The sequence below is a fragment of the Staurois parvus genome, unplaced genomic scaffold, assembly GCF_062004578.1.
Source record: "Staurois parvus isolate SC_StPar_1 unplaced genomic scaffold, SC_StPar_1.0 ptg000874l, whole genome shotgun sequence".
In the NCBI taxonomy this organism is placed as follows: Eukaryota; Metazoa; Chordata; class Amphibia; order Anura; family Ranidae; genus Staurois; species Staurois parvus.
The window spans coordinates 610,597-629,206 of NW_028318670.1; the positions used below are offsets into that span (position 1 = coordinate 610,597).

Consider the following 18,610-nt stretch of genomic DNA (forward strand, 5'->3'; position numbering starts at 1 on the left):
TGTTGGTCAAAGACAGGAAGTTTCATGAGGCACAAAATAGAGGAGACATTGCTGGAAGTGGCAGTAGAGGAGGTAATAAGATTTTATTTTCTATTTATACCCAGTAACGCGCTGTCATGTCCATCCTCTTCCTCCACCGTCACGCCCGTCCTCTTCCTCCACCGTCACGCCCGTCCTCTTCCTCCATCGTCACGCCTGTCCTCTTCCTCAACCATCACGTCTGTCCTCTTCCTCCATTGTCACGTTTGGCCTCTTCCTCCATTGTCATGTTTGTCCTCTTCCTCCATTGTCACGTATGTCCTCTATCGCCATCGTCATTTGTCATGTCCATCCTCTTCTTCCCTTGTCAGTTAGAGTGCACCAGATTGTATGTAAGATTTGTATCTGCCTGTGTGTGTGGTCAGCCAGCTAGATTGGGATGGAGTCTCCCTCTAGTGGTGGCCAGAGGTAGTGCGGGTTGTGAAAGGTTATCATGGTCAGTCAGTATTGTTCAAAGTATTCTCTCTTTACTCCAAGACTAGGGCCACGCCCTGGTTAGTTGCCATGATTGTGTGAGTGTACACTAAGTACATCTGCTATCCATCTACAGAGAAACCCGCATAGATCACATGACCACACCAATGAGGATGGAGGAAGACCGGAGTCACATGACTGAAAGGATACTAAACCTCACCTTGGAGATCATCTACCTGCTGACCAGAGAGGTGAGGAGGATTTTGGGAGGTCACATGACATCACTCTCATCTCTATTAATAAAACACAGAACTGACCGGAGAGGTGAGGAGGATTTTGGGAGGTCACAGGACATCACACAGACCTGACCGGAGAGGTGAGGAGGATTCTGGGAGGTCACATGACATCACTCTCATCTCTATTAATAAAACACAGACCTGACGGGAGAGGTGAGGAGGATTCTGGGAGGTCACATGACATCACTCTCATCTCTATTAATAATACACAGACCTGACCGGAGAGGTGAGGAGGATTCTGAGAGGTCACATGACATCACTCTCATCTCTATTAATAATACACAGACCTGACCAGAGAGGTGAGGAGGATTCTGGGAGGTCGCATGACATCACACAGACCTGACCAGAGAGGTGAGGATTGTGGGAGGTCACATGACATCACACAGACCGGAGAGGTGAGGGGGATTCTGGGAGGTCACATGACATCACTCATCTTTATTAATAAAACACAGACCTGACTGGAGAGGGGAGGAGGATTCTGGGAGGTCACATGACATCACTCTGGTCTAATCTGGCCAATAGACCATGTTCTTCTTGTAGACATGTAGATGATGTCAGATGATTGATATCGGTTTGTCTTTCTCCTGATCTGTAGGATTATGTTGTAGTGAAGAAGTCTAGTGGGGAGCCAATCTCAGGAGGATGGAGCAGGACCCAGAGCCCCACCATGGTGCCTCCCCCTCGTTCTCCCATACCTGAGAGGAACAAAGAGCAGAAAATCCTGGAACTGACCACCATGATGGTTCATCTGCTGACAGGAGAGGTGAGCGGTGCCGGGAATTCTGGGACATTCTCCAGTAACAGACAAGGGATGTGTCTGGATGGTGACTGTATCATTGTGTGTGTCAGGTTCCTATAAGGTGTCAGGGTGTCACTGTCTATTTCTCCATGGAGGAGTGGGAGTATTTAGAAGGACACAAGGACCTCTACAAGGACGTCATGATGGACAATCAGCCGCCCCTCACATCACCGGGTAAGAGGAGACTTTATTGGAAAGGAGAGAGCACTGTATACTCCATGTTGTACATTACATACTCCTGACTTCTGCTCTCCCCCCCTCCCCCCACTGCTATATATACACATAATACACATAATATGTCTTCTCTGTTCCCCCCATTTCCTACCAGCTGGACATTTTATATTAGATGATGTGATTGGAGAACAGACTGTTACATGGTGATAATAATGTGATCCCATTCTCCAACCAGAAAGTGACAATGAGGGAGGAGCCAATACCCAATGATGGTGGTTTTCAGGATGGGGGAGGAGCCAATACACCAATGATGGTGGTCTTCAGGGTCAGGATGGGGGAGGAGTCAATAACCCAATATAGGTGGTCTTCAGCATCAGGATGGGGGAGGAGCCAATATCCCAATGATGGTGGTGTTCAGGACCAGTCCAGTCTCCCTCTTGGTCCCCCTCCCCCCATCCTCACTCTCTGACCTCTGGTGGGGCTCCTGTGTAGTAATCCTCTTTGTCTTTGTATTTTAGTCTATGGCCGGGAGATGAGGAAAACCTCCGAGGATTGTCTCACTTTGTCTCCAGACTGGAAAGTAGAAGATGAGGACATCACACAGTATAGTCCAGGAGAAAACCCGGCTCCCTCCAATGTCCATCCAGGACCACCCAGTGTAGATGGACCATCGGATTCCTCGTATCCTGAGGACCCTCAGACTGTGCAGGACTGGGCCGGCCCTCCAACAGAGAAGAGGCATTCCTGTACTGAGTGCGGGAAATGTTTCCATTTTAAATCTCATCTTAAAGTGCATAAAAGAACCCACACAGGTGAGAAGCCACATTCCTGTCCTGAGTGCGGGAAATGTTTTTCAGTGAAGTCCAATCTTTACAAACATCAGAGATTGCACACGGGGGAGAAGCCACATTCCTGTCCTGAGTGCGGGAAATGTTTTTCAGATAAGTCCGATTTTTATTCTCATCAGAGGACTCACACAGGTGAGAAACCATATTCCTGTGCTGAGTGCGGGAAATGTTTCTCAGGGAAGTCCAATTTTTATACTCATCAGAGGACTCACACAGGTGAGAAGCCATATTCCTGTGCTGAGTGTGGGAAATATTTTTCACTTAAATCACAACTTGCCACACATCAGAGGTCTCACACAGGGGAAAAGCCATATTCCTGTGCTGAGTGCGGGAAACGTTTTGGACATAAATCAGATGTTATCAAACATCAGACGTTTCACACGAGGGAAAAATCATATTCATGTCCTGAGTGCGGGAAATGTTTTTCACAGAAGCCCCATCTTTACAGACATCAGAGATGTCACACAGGGGAGAAGCCGTATTCCTGTTCTGAGTGCGGGAAATGTTTTTCAGTGAAGTCCAGTCTTTGCAGACATCAGAGATCTCACACAGGACAAAAGCCGTATTCCTGTCCTGAGTGCAGGAAATGTTTTTCAGTGAAGTCCAGTCTTTGCAGACATCAGATATCTCACACAGAAGAGAAGCCGTATTCCTGTCCTGAGTGTGGAAATTGTTTTTCAACTAAGCCCAATCTTTTTGAACATCAGAGATCTCACACGTTCGAGAGGCCATATTCCTGTCCTGCGTGTGGGAAATGTTTTTCAAGGAAGTCCTATCTTTACAGACATCAGAGATCTCACACAGGGGAGAAGCCACGTTCCTGTCCTGAGTGAGGGAAATGTACCTCACTGAAGTCCTGTCTTCCTGCTCAGCAGGGGCCCCACACAATCCTCAAGGTGTATTAGTGTCTTGAGTGCGGGAAATGTCTTCTATATGAATGTTGCTGGACATCCCAGTTCTCGTGGGGGAAAAAAAACCCGACAAACAAAGGAGCGCTCCCAACCCTGTGAAAGTCAATAGAGTCACAATCCCAGGAAGAGCTGAAATTCACTTTAATGTTGGGTTAGAAAGCATGACATGTAGGAGTGCCCAGACTGACACGTCACCAAGCCAGCGGGGAGGAGGAACACATTCCAGGAAGCTGGAGGAGGACATGTGCTCTTGGACCCAACAGTAGGTTGCTCAGCTCAGGAGCCTCAGGACAGTGGGAAGGGTGTGTGGATGGCAGCCGCTGGAATCACTAAGAGGGTGTGTCCTCTGGAAGTCACATGTCCCAGATCCGGTGCTCTCTGGTGAGAGATCGCCTGAACAAGGGCTGCTGAGGGCAAACTGGAAGCTTAGGGGAGCACCATAACCATGTCACACCAAAGAAGAGAAGCCTTGACCCTTCCTCATGATCTGAGGAAGGGGCCAGTCCCTGAAACATGTTCTCATGATAACCGTCTTTTCTCCATTGGTATGACATGGCTTGAGTGCTTTGGATTGTCATGTCATTCACATGTCCCAGATCCGGTGGTCTCTGGTGAGAGACCTCCCAAACAAGGGCTGGTGAGGGCAAACTGGAAGCCTAGGGGAGCACTCAAACCATGTTATGCCAAGCCGGTCATCATGAGTACATGTTTCAGGGACTTGCCCTTTTCTCAGATCATGAGGAAGGGTCAAGGCTTCTCTCTTTTGGTGTGACATGGTTATGGTGCTCCCCTAGGCTTCCAGTTTGCCCTCAGCACCCCTTGTTTGGGCGATCTCTCACCAGAGACCACCGGATCTGGGACATGTGACTTCCGGAGGACACACCCTCTTAGTGATTCCAGCGGCTGCCATCCACACACCCTTCCCACTGTCCTGAGGCTCCTAGGCTGAGCAACCTAATGTTGGGTCCAGGATCATGTGTCCTCCAGCTTCTGGGAATGCGTTCCTCCTCCCTGCTGGCTTGGTGATGTGTCAGTCTGGGTGCTCCTACATGTCATGCTTTCTCATCAGGTGTATGACATGACAATCCAGAGCACTCAAGCCATCATGATCTGAGGAAGGGGCAAGTCCCTGAAACATGCTATCAGGATGACCGGCTTCTCTCCTTTGGTTTGACATGTCTTGAGTGCTCCCCTAGGCTTCTAGTTTGCCCTCACCAGCCCTTGTTTGGGTGGTCTCTCACCAGGTGAATGACATGACAATCCAGAGCACTCAAGCCATGTCAAACCAATGGAGGGAAGCCGGTCATCATGAGAATGTTTCAGGGATCTGAGGAAGGGTCAAGGCTTCTCTCCTTTGGTTTGACATGGTTATGGTGCTTCCCTAGGCTTCCAATTTGTCTTCAGCAGCCCTTGTTCAAGAGGTCTTTCACCAGGTGTATGACATGACAATCCAGAGCACTCAAGCCATCATGGTCTGAAGAAGGGGCAAGTCCCTAAAACACGTTATGATGACTGACTTCTCTCCATTGGTTTGAGATGGCTTGAGTGCTCTGGATTGTCATGTCATTCACCTGGTGAAAGACCTCCCGAACAAGGGCTGGTGAAGGCATACTGGAAGCCTAGGGGAGCACCATAACCATGTCAAACCGAAGGAGAGAAGCCTTGACCCTTCCTTATGATCTGAGGAAGGGGCAAGTCCCTGAAACACTCTCATGATGACTGGCTTCTCTTCATTGGTTTGACATGGCTTGAGTGCTCTGGATTGTCATGTCATACACCTGGTGAGAGACTCCCGTACAAGGGCTGGTGAGGGCAAACTGGAAGCCTAGGGGAGCACTCAAACCATGTCAAACCAAAGGAGAGAAGCTAGTCATCATGAGAACATGTTTCAGGGACTTGCCCCTTCCTCAAATCATGGGGAAGGGTCATGGCTTCTCTCCTTTGGTTTGACATGGTTATGGTGCTCCCCTAGGCTACCAGTTTGCCCTCAGCAGCCTTTGTACGGGTGGTCTCTCACCAGGTGTATGACATGACAATCCAGAGCACTCAAGCCATGTCAAACCAATGTCCCCACCCCCCTTCACTCCCCATTGTCTGTTGGGATCTTTTCTACAATACTTTGTTATAACAATGGAACACGTTGTGTATTGTACGCCAATCAATATTGACTCCGCCTCCACATTCCAGACATGGGATCTTCCCGACCAATCGGATTTCTGCCTTCACTATCTCCTGATTCTATGACTGCAATCTTGTCCAAAGTAAAATTCTAATAAAAACTTTATTGAATGAACAATAAATAGTGAGTGTGGGTGCGATGACGGCAAACGGATATCCAAAGATGGGTGGTAGGTGAGATTTACAGGTCATCTGTTTACAGTTAACCAGGAATGCTGACCTGGTTGCAGGGGTCAGGAGTATATTATATGCAGCCCAGCATACAGAGTGCAGTGGTCAGGAGTATATCATATACAGCCCAGGGTACAGATTGTAGTGGTCAGGAGTATATCATGTACAGAGTGCAGTGGTCAGGAGTATATCATATACAGCCTAGGGTACAGAGTGCAGTGGTCAGGAGTATATCATATACAGCCCAGAATACAGAGTGCAGGGGTCAGGAGTATATCATATACAGCCCTGTGTATAGAGTGCAGGGGTCAGGCGTATATCATATACAGCCCTGTGTATAGAGTGTAGTGGTCAGGCATATATCATATACAGCCCTGTGTATAGAGTGCAGTGGTCAGGAGTATATCATATACAGCCCACCATACAGAATGCCAGTAATCAGAAGAACATCATAAACAGCAGCATACACAGAGCAGTGGCCAGAAATAAGTCATATACAGCCCAGTGTACAGAGTGCAGTGGTCACTATCTCTGATTGCTAAGGAAGCAGTGGAGGGTGGCACTGCCAAAGTTTGGGTCATATGATTAGCTTATTCCTACTCTCTAAAACCCAGAGCTCATGCCTAGTGGTCAGTGTAATGGTTCCAATGGAGAAGGACCCTCTTATATCAGTGGTTAGTGTAGCGGTCCCTTACATTGGTGACCGATGGGAGAAAGACCCTCATATCAGTGGTTAGTGTAGTGGCCCCTTACATTGGTGATCAATGGGAGAAGGACCCCCTTATATCAGTGGTCAGTGTGGCGGTCCCTTACATTGGTGACCGATGGGAGAAGGACCCCCTTATATCAGTGGTCAGTGTAGAGGTCCTTACATTGGTGACCGATGGGAGAAGGACCCCCTTATATTAGTGGTCAGTGTAGCGGTCCCTTACATTGGTGACAGATGGGAGAAGGACCCCCTTATATCAGTGGTAAGTGTAGCGGGCCCTTACATTGGTGACCGATGGCAGAAGGACCCCCTTATATCAGTGGTCAGTGTAGCGGTCCATTACATTGGTGACCAATGGGAGAAGGGTCCCCTTATACCAGTGGTCAGTGTAGTGGTCCCTTGTATTGATGACCAATGGGAGAAGGCCCCCCCTTATATCAGTGGTCAGTGTAGTGGTCCCTTACATTGGTGACCGATGGGAGAAGGACTCTCTTATATCAGTGGTCAGCATAGCGGTCCCTTACTTTGGTGACCAATGGGAGAAGGTTCCCCCTATATCAGTGGTCAGTGTAGTGGTCCTTTACATTAGTGACAATGGGAGAGGGACCCTCTTATATCAGTGGTCAGTGTAGCGGTCCCTTACTTGGGTGACCAATAGGGAAGCAGGGAAGGAGACAGCCCAACGTAAGGCCTGAAGGCAGCCACCAAGCTCACGAGAGAGGACTGAGTAAGTAATCCTACACCCCCTTGGCCAGATAAGGGGAGGGTGGGAAAACTGACTAGCCCCCAGCTGGGACTGTTGATTTACAGTGGACCCATTGCTCAGGGATTCCCTCAGGCAGCTGGGTGGACAGGAGAATTCATCTGGGGTGGTGCACCAGAAGGGCTGGAGAGCTCTTCCAGAAGAGCGTTTGTCTATGGACCTGTACATGGTTGCTAAGGAGATATTTGCAGTTCCCTGGGCATCTCACACTACTCAACCCCATCCTAGTTAAATACCCCTTAGTGGAATCACAAGAACAAGCTCAAGGACTGTCTCCTGAATGCAAGTGTGGAGGAAAATGTGGGTTGCCTGGTTGTGCAGATCCATAGGGGGACCCAGGACTTGGCGAATCCTAAGGGGGTAGTGCTACACGTATATAAAAAGAATTTATTTTCGCCATTTTGTAGTTTACAGACAATATGTGGAAGGCATCTACACCTGAGGATGTGAAGATAATGTATGCGAAACGCGTTGAGTTATAGGATGTAAATCTCCCTTTTTTTTTCAGACGTGTTCTTTGAACTATTATATGGAACGATTATTTTAGTAATTGTATACTTTATGTTGATGCTTGTCAGATATGAAAACCAACTTCTTATTTTGAAGCCTCTGATGTATGGACACGGCTCAGAAAAATGAGAGGAAGACTCTGAGAACCCATCAGATCTCAATGGGGAGGAATCTCCTGCTGGATCTCTATACTGACATTGACGGGGGATGGGTGAGGAATGTAAGGACGCCCCATCGTTTGATGGAAATGTAAATGATCGACCTGCAGAGGACTGAAATCAAAGACACCCCAAAAATCAAGTGAAGAAATGATGCAGCAGGAGAGTCCATGTCGGTGAAATGTCATTGCAGCAACTCAGAATGGTCCTCAGTAGTCTGTGTGGCCCCCACGTGCTTGTATGCATGCCTGACAATGTCGGGGGAGAGTCCTAATGAGACCACAGATGGTGTCCTGGGGGATTTCCTCTCAGATCTGGACCAGGGCATCACTGAGCTCCTGGACAGTCTGAGGTACAACCTGGTGGTGTCGGATGGACCTACACATGACATCCCAGAGGTGTTCTATTGGATTTATGTCAGGCGAGCGTGGGGGCCATGCAATGGTATTAATTCCTTCATCCTCCAGGAACTGCCTGCATACTCTCCCCACGAGGCTGGGCATTGTCTGCACCAGGAAGAACCCAGGACCCACTGCACCAGGAGGAACCCAGGACCCACTGCACCAGGAGGAACCCAGGACCCCCCGCACCAGGAGGAATCAAGGACCCAATGCACCAGGAGGAACCCAGGACCCCTGCACCAGAAGGAACCCAGGACCCGCTGCACCAGAAGGAACCCAGGACCCCCCGCACCAGGAGGAACCCAGGACCCCCCGCACCAGGAGGAACCCAGGACCCCCCGCACCAGGAGGAACCCAGGACCCCCCGCACCAGGAGGAACCCAGGACCCCCCGCACCAGGAGGAACCCAGGACCCCCCGCACCAGACGGAACCCAGGACCCGCTGCACCAGAAGGAACCCAGGACCCAGTGCACCGGGAGGAACCCAGGACTAACCACACTGGGAGAAACCCATGACCCACTGCACCAGGAGGAACCCAGGACCCGCTGCATCGGGAGAAACCCAGGACCCGCTGCACCAGGAGGAACCCAGGATCCGCTGCATCAGGAGGAACCCATGACCCACTGCACCAGTTGAAACCCAGGACCCACTGCACCAGGAGGAACCCAGGACCCACTGCACCAGGAGGAACCCAGGACCCATTGCACCAGGAGAAACCCAGGACCCACTCCACCAGGAAGAACCCAGGACCCCCTGCACCAGGAGAAACCCAGAACCCCCTGCTCCAGGAGGATCCCAGGACCCCCTGCACCAGGAGGATCCCAGGACCCCCCGCACCAGGAGGAACCCAGGACCCCCTGCACCAGGAAGAACCCAGGACCCACTGCACCAATGTAGGGTCTGACAATGGGTCTAAGGATTTCATCCCCATACCTAATGCCAGTCAGGGTGCCATTGTCTAGCCTGTAGAGGTCTGTATGTCCCTCCATGGATAGGCCCCCCCAGACTATCACTGACCCACCACCAAAACGGTCATGCTGAACCATGTTACAGGCAGCAGAACGTTCTCCACGGCTTCTCCAGACCCTTTCACGTCTGTCACATATGCTCAGGGGGAACCTGCTCTCATCTGTGAAAAGCACAGGGCGCCAGTGGTGAACCTGACAATTCAGGGGTTCAATGGCAAATGCCAATCCAGCTCTATGGTGCAGTGAGCACAGGGCCCACTAGAGGACGCCGGGCCCTCGGAAATTTATAAACTTTGGAATATTGCTGCTAATTTATGGAGGATTGTATATCCCAAATGGCACCATATTATTATTATTATTATTATTATTATTAATATTGTTATACAGTATTTATAAAGCGCCAATGGTTCGCTCAGCGCTGTACATTAGAAAGGGGGACAGAACATGTGACAGAACAATACCAATACAATGCAAAACATGAGGGGATCGAGGACCCTGCTCTTTCGAGCTTACAATCTAGGAGGGAGGGGATGGTGGCACAGGAGGAGATAGCTGTGGGGGATGGAGTGGTAGGAAGAGTGGAGGAGGTCGGCAAGTTAGCAGGGGATTGGGTTGGCTTCCCTAAAGAGATGGGTTTTCACGGTGCGCCTAAAGGAGAGGAGAGTAGGTGATAATCTGATGGGTTGGGGCAGGGAGTTCCAGAGGATGGGTGACACCCTGGAGAAGTCCTGGAGGCGGGCATGGGAGGAGGAGACCAGGGAACTAGAGAGAAGGAGGTCTTGTGAGGAGCGGAGTGTGCGTGCTGGGCGGTACTTGGATATTAGGTCAGTGATGTAGTTTGGGGCAGTATGGTGGACAGCTTTGTACGTCAGTGTTAGGATTTTGAATTTGATCCGTTGCGCAATCGGAAGCCAGTGGAGGGATTGGCAGAGGGGGGTGGCGGAGATGGAGCGGTTGGAAAGGTGAATGAGTCTGGCAGCCGTATTCAGGACCGACTGAAGCGGGGATAGCCAGCGGCGAGGCAGGCCAGTAAGGAGGGAGTTGCAGTAGTCGAGTCGTGATATGATGAGGGAGTGGATGAGCTGTTTAGTGGTTTCTGGGGTTAGGAACGTGCGGATTTTGGCGATGTTGCGGAGGTGGAGTCTGCACGAGTTTGTTAAAGATTGGACTTGGGGCTGGAAGGATAGGTTGGAGTCCAGAATGACACCAAGTACTCTGGCCTGCGGGCCGGTTTGATGGTGGCGTTGTTGGATGTGATGGAGAAGTCAATAGGGGGTGGTGTCCGGGCTGGGGGGAAGACAAGAAACTCGGTTTTGGAGAGGTTCAGTTTAAGGAAGTGGAGCGACATCCAGTCTGATATGTCGCTCAGTAGGTGTGTGATTCGGGCAGAGACCGAGGGGGTGAGGTGGGGGGTTGAGAGATAGATTTGTGTGTCGTCGGCATAGAGGTGGTAGTTGAAGTCGTGAGAGTGTATGAGTTGGCCAAGGGAGGAGGTGTAGATGGAGAAGAGAAGGGGCCCGAGGACAGAGCCTTGAGGGACCCCAACAGAGAGGGGGAGTGAGGGGGAGGTGGTAGCATTATAGGTAACGCTGAAAGAGCGTTGTGACAGGTAGGAGAGCCAGGAGAGAACAGAATCTCTGAGATCGAGGGAGTGTAGTTTTTTGAGGAGGAGGGGGTGGTCGACTGTGTCGAAGGCCGCAGAGAGGTCAAGGAGTAGGAGCACTGAATAGTGGCCATTAGCTTTGGCGGTTAGCAGGTCGTTGGAGAGTTTGAGTAAGGCAGTTTCGGTGGAGTGTAGGGGACGGAAGCCGGACTGTAGGGGATCGAGGAGGTTGTTGTCATTGAGGTGAGAGTTTAGGCGGGTGTAGACTAGACGCTCGAGGAGTTTAGATGTAAATGGGAGCAGGGAGATGGGTCTGAGGTTGTTCGAGTCATTGGGGTCCAGGGAGGGCTTTTTAAGTATGGGGGTGATGTGTGCATGTTTCAGAGGGGAGGGGAAAGTGCCGGAGGAGAGGGAGAGATTAAAGATGTGGGTGAGGGAGCGTAGGATGGAGGGGGAGGGAGGTCGTAGGAGTTGTGAGGGGATAGGGTCAAGGGGGCAGGTGGTGAGGTGGGCATCAGAGAGGATCTTGGAGACTTCCTCGATGGTAGTAAGGTCAAAGGTGCGGAGTGTTGGGGGGGCTTCAGTATGAGGAATGGGGTGAAAGTGGGGGTCAGAGCAGTGGTGGGGCCGTGGGAGAGGGGTGATGAGGGGGTAGCTGAGTGAGGGGGAACAGGGTTGGAGGGAGTTTGAGCAGAGACGAAGTCCCTGCGAGTTATGTCGAGGGAGAGGGGGGATGAGGGGGTAGCTGTGTGAGAGGGGACGGGTTGAGAGGGCGTGTGAGTTGCGGCGATGTCCTTGCGAATTGTGTCAATCTTGTTTATGAAGTGATTGGCAATCTCAAGGGCAGTGAGTGAGGTGCTGGGTGGAGGTGGGGGTGGCGAGAGTAGAGAGTTGAAGGTGGAGAAGAGGGCCTTGATGAGGGTCAGGAAGTAGGCTTGTTTGGCTGTGTGGAGGGAGGAGGTGTAGGTGTGGAAGGCAGATGTTTCAGGTTGGATGCCCCATGCCTTCACCTTCCTCACAAAGGATATTTAAGGGCAAGTAGGACAAGAAAACATTCAAAATGTGTTCTGTCCCCACATGAAGGCGAATGAAGGTATAACTGATAATGGCTGTGTAACTTCCTACCTTCGTATCCAAGCAGTGGAGCAGACCGGACCGGCAGATGTTCAGGTTAGATGGATCCAAACGTATACACGAGAATGAAATCAGCGTGGGTTTATTTGGTCCAAAATACAGCGACAAACAGTGATACAATACTGTAAGGTAGTAGAGGTATTGATGCTGTCCTGTGATATCTTTCCTGAGGCTAACTGCTGGTCAAAAACTGATGCCTTCACAAGCCCAGGGTATTGAATGTCCTGTCACACAGCTATACAGCACATAAAAAATGGCTGCAGGAAGTGACCAGGAACAAGGCTTGCCTAAAACCACACCCAGCAGAGAAAACACTTACTAGCTATAACAAAGGCATGCAGCATGCAAATTCTGGCCAGCAGATGGCAGCAACAGATCAAGACATAGAAACAAACATGGTGAAATAAGAATTGGTAATACAATGCACAGTTAAATAACAAATATGAGGGGAACAGCACACTCCCCGTCTGAAATTCCATAAGGGATTTCACTATGACGAATGTCCATAAAATATAAAACAACCTGTAACAAAGAACATGTTAGAATGCAATAAACATAACAATATAGTAGATTCCGAGTTGGGATAGAGAAGAACCACAAAGTTCAAGTTCAGGAGAGTTCATCCAGCAGGAATGTTCTCAATGGGTAGTATCAAAATGAGTTCGTTAATTGGCCTTGCGAACATTTTAAGCTCACCCTTTCTGAAGATCTTCAACTCCACTTTACGGACCTTGCCATCCTTGCTAGGAAGAACCTTTGTAATTAGTCCCATAGGCCAGTCAATCCGTGCGGTATGTTGCTCCTTCATTAACACGAGGTCACCTTCTTTTAGGTTTGGTTTGTGGTGTTGCCACTTTCTTCTTCCTTGAAGAATATTGAGATACTCCTTTCGCCACCTGTTCCAGAAGTAATCAGCTAGGTATTGTACACGTTTCCAGTGGTTTTGGTAGATATTCGCATGAGTAAATTCTCCACTAGGCATTAGCGTAATTTCAGTTTTTTGGGTAAGTAGGATAGCTGGAGTCAGTACGGCTGGTGTTTCAGGATCCATAGATACTGGCATGAGGGGTCTAGAATTGATGATAGCTGAAACTTCAGAGAGAAGGGTGACTAGAGTCTCATGTGTGAGTCTTGAAGAGTTTACATCCATCAACATAGAATTCAAGATGTTGCGTGAGATCCCGATCATTCTCTCCCAGGAGCCCCCCATGTGGGAACTATGAGGAGGATTGAAAATCCAGGTGCAACCCTTTTCCGCCAAGTGATCTTGAATGGATTTGGTGTCTATGTTCAGTTCTCTACAGGCTCCAATGAAGTTGCTTCCACGGTCAGACCTCAACTGTTTCACTGGTCCTCTGATTGCGAAGAACCGTCTTAAGGCATCAATAAGGCTGGATGTGTCCATGGATTCTATGACCTCTAAGTGAACGGCTCGCACACTCATGCAAGTAAATAGTACAGCCCAACGCTTACTGTTTGCGTGACCGCCACAGGTCCTGCGTGCGGACACCATCCATGGCTCGAAGACATCTAGGCCAACGTAGGTGAAAGGCGGCTCTGTACATAGTCTGTCCGCAGGCAAATCAGCCATTTGTTGGTGTAGTTGTTTTCCTCTAGCTTTGCAACAGTGAACACAGTCATGCAATACTTGGGCCACACGTCTTTTCATACCTATAATCCAAAGGCCAGCAGACCGTAACTTGCCCTCAGTGATTTGCCTGCCCTGGTGTTCAGTCTTTTTGTGGTAGTGTCGGATCAGCAAGACGGTGATATGGTGTTTGCTGGGAATGATGAGAGGATTTTGTTCTGCAACTCTTAGGTGGGCTTGATTCAAACGACCACCAACTCTGAGCAAGCCAAAACTGTCAATAACTGGATTTAAGTTGGCAAGAGGGCTTTTTATTGGAATCTGCTGTTTGTTGTACAAGCACTTCCATTCTACATTGAATTCCCCTTGTTGGACGTGACGTATTATGAGGGACTCACTATGAGAGATGTTCTCCACAGAGAAGGGTTTATGGCAGACGTGCCAACCGTGACAATCCTTATCTTCGTGAGTATTGTGATAACATTTCGCAATGTGCACTAACCTTGCGATAGTCCTGATGAGTCTCATCCAACTGGAGAAACGTTCAAAGCGCTGGCAACCGAGGCTGGAGCTTTGCTTTGTTCCAGTGACCAATACACTGACTTCAGCGCGGATTTCTGGATCATTATCCGGATCCTGGATGCTGAAAACTTCCTGTACACATTCGTCCGCCTGTCTTAGCAGAAACTCCTGACCTGTAAGCCAAGTAGAGTTAGTAAAGGAACCTACAGACATAGGTCTAGTGGCATGATATACTCCGAATGAAGGCAAGTACCAGCACTCATCGTTCTTCCTTAAGGATGGAGCTGGTTCTGCATGGTTGTTACGGAATATTTTATCCATAAAGGCGACGATGTGTTCTCTCATTTCAGGCTTGCTATTCATGGTACGCTGAAGAGAGTTAAATCTAGACAGAGCTTGTTCCCGGTTGTTCGGGAGTCTTACCCTGTTAGCTCGGAAGGGTAATGGAGAAACCCAGTGATTGGTTTCATCTTTAAAGAACTCACTGTCCATTATCTCGACAAATTCTCTGTCCTCTACTGACAAGGCTACTTTATCGTCGTCCTTGGTTGTATGAAAGACTGATCTCCCCAAGTTGTCTGCAAAGAGGGGAGTAATGACGTCAGGTAGTTGTACGAGGCCTAGAGACTTCTCTTTCACCTCATAGTGATGAGGACATGGCTTAATGCAAGTTGTGCGTCCATCTGCACGCACGTACGTTTTGAAGGAGTCAATTTTTGGTTGATTTAAGCATACATTTCCTATGATTACCCATCCCAAGTCCAGTTTCTGGGCGTATGGTGCATAGTCAGGACCATTACACTGTTGACGCACCTTGTGTACCCTTAGATTGTCTCTGCCGAGCAGGAATAGAATCTCGGCGTTGATGTCCATAGGTGGGATAACGTTGACTAGGTGCCTTAGGTGAGGTTGGTGAAATGCAGCTTCTGGGGTAGGAATCTCATCCCTATGGTTGGGTATTTGATCACATTCGATCAGCGTCGGTAAGGGTATTTCCGTATCCCCACTGACAGGAGAAGCGATGAATCCTTGTGCTCTTCTGCCGCTAGTCTCTATGCAGCCCGAGCAGGTGTTTAAGGTATAGGGTTCGGATGGTCCCTTTATTCCAAAGGCTTCAAAGAATTTAGGACCTGCTAGGGACCGGTTGCTTTGGTCATCGATGATAGCGTACATTTTTACTGCCTTTTCTGGTAGTCCCTCTGGGTAGACCTTGATTAAGCATATTCGGGCACAACATTTCTCACACTGGCCCTCCCCACATACATCCAAGCATGAGCAGGAAACAGCAGTCGCTGCGTTAGCATAATTTTGGGGCTCCCCGCCATGACTTGGAGCAGGACTGGTGGTGACGGCAGTGGGTGAATCTCTGGAGAGTGGGATTGGGTGCATAGCTGAGGCATGTCTTTCACTATGACACTCCTCACATTCGATGACAGATTTACAGTCCTTAGCCATGTGCTCCAATGAAGCGCAGTATCTGAAACATACCCCGAGTTCGGTGAGGATTTTCTTGCGCTCCTGTATGGTTTTGGATCTAAACCCTCTACATTTGTTCAGAGAGTGTGGTTTTTTATGAATGGGACATTCACGATTGAAGGTCTTATCTCCTGATGAGGTAGTGTACTGTTTACCCGTGGGTACTGCAGGATATGGTAGGTTAGTCTTTTTAACATTCACGCTGCTCTTGAAGTCTCTGTGTTTATGCATGATGCTTTCATACCTTGATGATGTTGTTGCTGAAGCTGTAGTGTTGAACTCCAGGAAGTCGAGGCTGGTGTCATTCCTCATCTGGGACTGTTCATCAATAAACCTACAGAAGTGAATAAATGGGGGAAAGGTGATGTCATGCTCTCTTTTGTACCTTGAGACTGATGCCGCCCACTTTTCTTGCAGACTGTATGGTAGCTTCATGACAATTGGGTTCACTCCGTGAGCTGTATCCAGGTAGCACAGCCCGGACAGACGAGGGTCACCCTTGGCAAGCTCCAGTTCCATGAGCAGATCACTTAAATCCTGAAGCTTCTGGACATCCTTGAGATTGATCCTTGGAACATTCTGCAGTCTCTTGAAAAGGGCCTTCTCTATTGCTTCTGCACTGCCGAAGGTACGTTCGAGTCTCTGCCAGGCGGCAGCGAGACCTGCTTCTGCTTGTCCCACGTAGACAGTTCTGAGGCTCTTGACACGATTTGTGGAGCCTGGGCCCAGCCATTTGATCAAGAGGTCAAACTCCTGCTCTGCGGTTAGGTTGAGGTTAGCGATGGCGGCCTTGAAGGTTGCCTTCCAAGCTCTGTAGCTCTCTGCACGGTCATCAAATTTTGAGAGACTGGTGTTGATTAGCTCTCTGCTCACCATAAACCTGGCAAACTCAGACATATCTGATTTCTCACTGCTTGTGGCCATGACGACTTGTGATGCCCCTGGGGCGTATGAGCTGCCTGGCGTGAAAGGGCGAGATGCTTCTGGGTAGAATGATGTAGCTGCAGGGTTAAGCTTTAGTTTAGCCTCTGTGGATTGTGATGACTGCTGCTTGAGCTGTGGAGGTAGGCCAGAAAACGCCTGATAGCGATCTTGCTGTAACAACTGTCCTTGAGAGGGCACATCCGGGTAACGGTTATTAGGTTGCTCGGGTGCTGTGGGTGGCACTGGTACCGCAGGCAGAGCTGACTTGGAGGTTTCAGTGTTGTTGGCTTGGACGGTACTGCAAACTGGGGGTGGCGCAGATACCTGATTCAGTACATAGTCACTGGTGCGATCAACTGGATCATCTATCTCCTGTGGTAGCGAGCAGACTGGATCAAGACCTTGGCTCAATGCTTGCTCAAGTAGTCTTACTTTAGCTAACGCAATTTCCTCCTGCATCTCTGATTCGAAAATCTTTATTCGAGCCTCTGCTTCCGCTTCTGCCTTCTTGGCCTCTGCTTCTGCCTCTGCCCTCTTGGCCTCTGCCTCTGCTTCCGCTTCTGCCCTCTTGGCCTCTGCCTCTGCTTCTGCCCTCTTGGCCTCTGCCTCTGCCCTCTTGGCCTCTGCTTCTGCCCTTGCAAGAGCTTCTTTTTCTGTGAAGGAGCGTCTCGCTTTGGATTGCTCTGCGTTTATGCGGGCCTCTAGTAATCTGTCGCTCAAGGCTGAGCTTCTTGAGCACGATGATTTGTATGACCGAGAGGAATGTTTAGATGAATTTGATCTGTGTGATCTAGTTTCTTGCAAATGCGAGATACGGAGTTCCGCTTTACCTTTAACATCCAGCACCATGACGTCTCTTTGTCTGGCTATTGATTCTGCCTTGCTCAGTTCTGATAGGGCTTCATCGATATTAGAGTCTTTTAGAAAGGTTATATACCTTGTGGACAGTCTCTTGTATCTTTCTTGAGCTGTGTCCAGCCGCCCGATGGCAACTTGTAAGCTTGTGGCATCACCTGAGGAGGATTTAAGTCCGGACATGAGGGAGGAAACTCATTCCCATTGTTCCTCCAGGTTATCACGTAGCTCATTTTTCGTGGTGTGATAATTTTCGATGACCTTTACCGTTGGTTTGAGCGTCTTGGTCGCACGACTTGTTCTGCTGGAAGTGTGGATTCTGTTCCCTGCCCTTCATAATGATCAGTATCAGGTTGCATTTGCTTTATTTCATCACTGGGGAACTGTGCAAAGTCCTTTTCGGCCATTTTGACTTAAGGTGCGCTGTCTCTTTAAGAAAATGAACTTTTGAATTGGACGCTGAAAATCGCCGTACAGCTCCGATAGGGCACCTTGACAAAATTTCTAAGATATTTAGAATGAATTGCGGGGTTTTGCGGCGGCCACGGCAGTGTAAGGAACGTGCATAAACAGTACTTCTATTATGCAAGGAAAGGTTAATATAGGATGTAAAGAATGGCTTGGCGAGTTGTGGAGGACTTCCAGGTGAGAGTATAGATACTGCGTATGCGCAGTGCTTCCGCATAGGCTTGTGGAACATGCACTGTAGCCGGGCAGATATGCTGCAAGTGGGCCTGTTGCTAGGGAGATTCCTGAGTGTGGTACTGGACTCTGAGGGAATCTGTAGCGGGGTATGGACTTTAAGGCAGTTTTTGACTGTTCTGTCCCCACATGAAGGCGAATGAAGGTATAACTGATAATGGCTGTGTAACTTCCTACCTTCGTATCCAAGCAGTGGAGCAGACCGGACCGGCAGATGTTCAGATTAGATGGATCCAAACGTATACACGGGAATGAAATCAGCGTGGGTTTATTTGGTCCAAAATACAGCAACAAACAGTGATACAATACTGTAAGGTAGTAGAGGTATTGATGCTGTCCTGTGATATCTTTCCTGAGGCTAACTGCTGGTCAAAAACTGATGCCTTCACAAGCCCAGGGTATTGAATGTCCTGTCACACAGCTATACAGCACATAAAAAATGGCTGCAGGAAGTGACCAGGAACAA

At 49.3% G+C, this 18,610-nt stretch overlaps 2 protein-coding genes across 2 annotated transcripts; both read left to right on the top strand.

Annotated features, from left to right (window-relative positions):
- On the top strand, window positions 1-1,748 carry LOC149443129 (oocyte zinc finger protein XlCOF29-like). The gene is made up of 3 exons (XM_089655906.1): window positions 1-72; window positions 590-704; window positions 1,345-1,748. The coding sequence occupies exons 2-3, from the start codon at window positions 609-611 to the stop codon at window positions 1,606-1,608; spliced, it is 360 nt and encodes a 119-aa protein (XP_089512032.1). The 5' UTR covers window positions 1-72; window positions 590-608; the 3' UTR covers window positions 1,609-1,748.
- Window positions 1,749-1,833: 85 nt separating this feature from the next.
- LOC149443130 (uncharacterized) lies at window positions 1,834-3,685 on the top strand. The gene has a single exon (XM_089655888.1). It carries the CDS (start codon window positions 2,255-2,257, stop codon window positions 3,401-3,403), a length of 1,149 nt encoding a protein of 382 aa, XP_089512014.1. The 5' UTR covers window positions 1,834-2,254; the 3' UTR covers window positions 3,404-3,685.
- The last annotated feature ends 14,925 nt before the right edge of the window (window positions 3,686-18,610 follow it).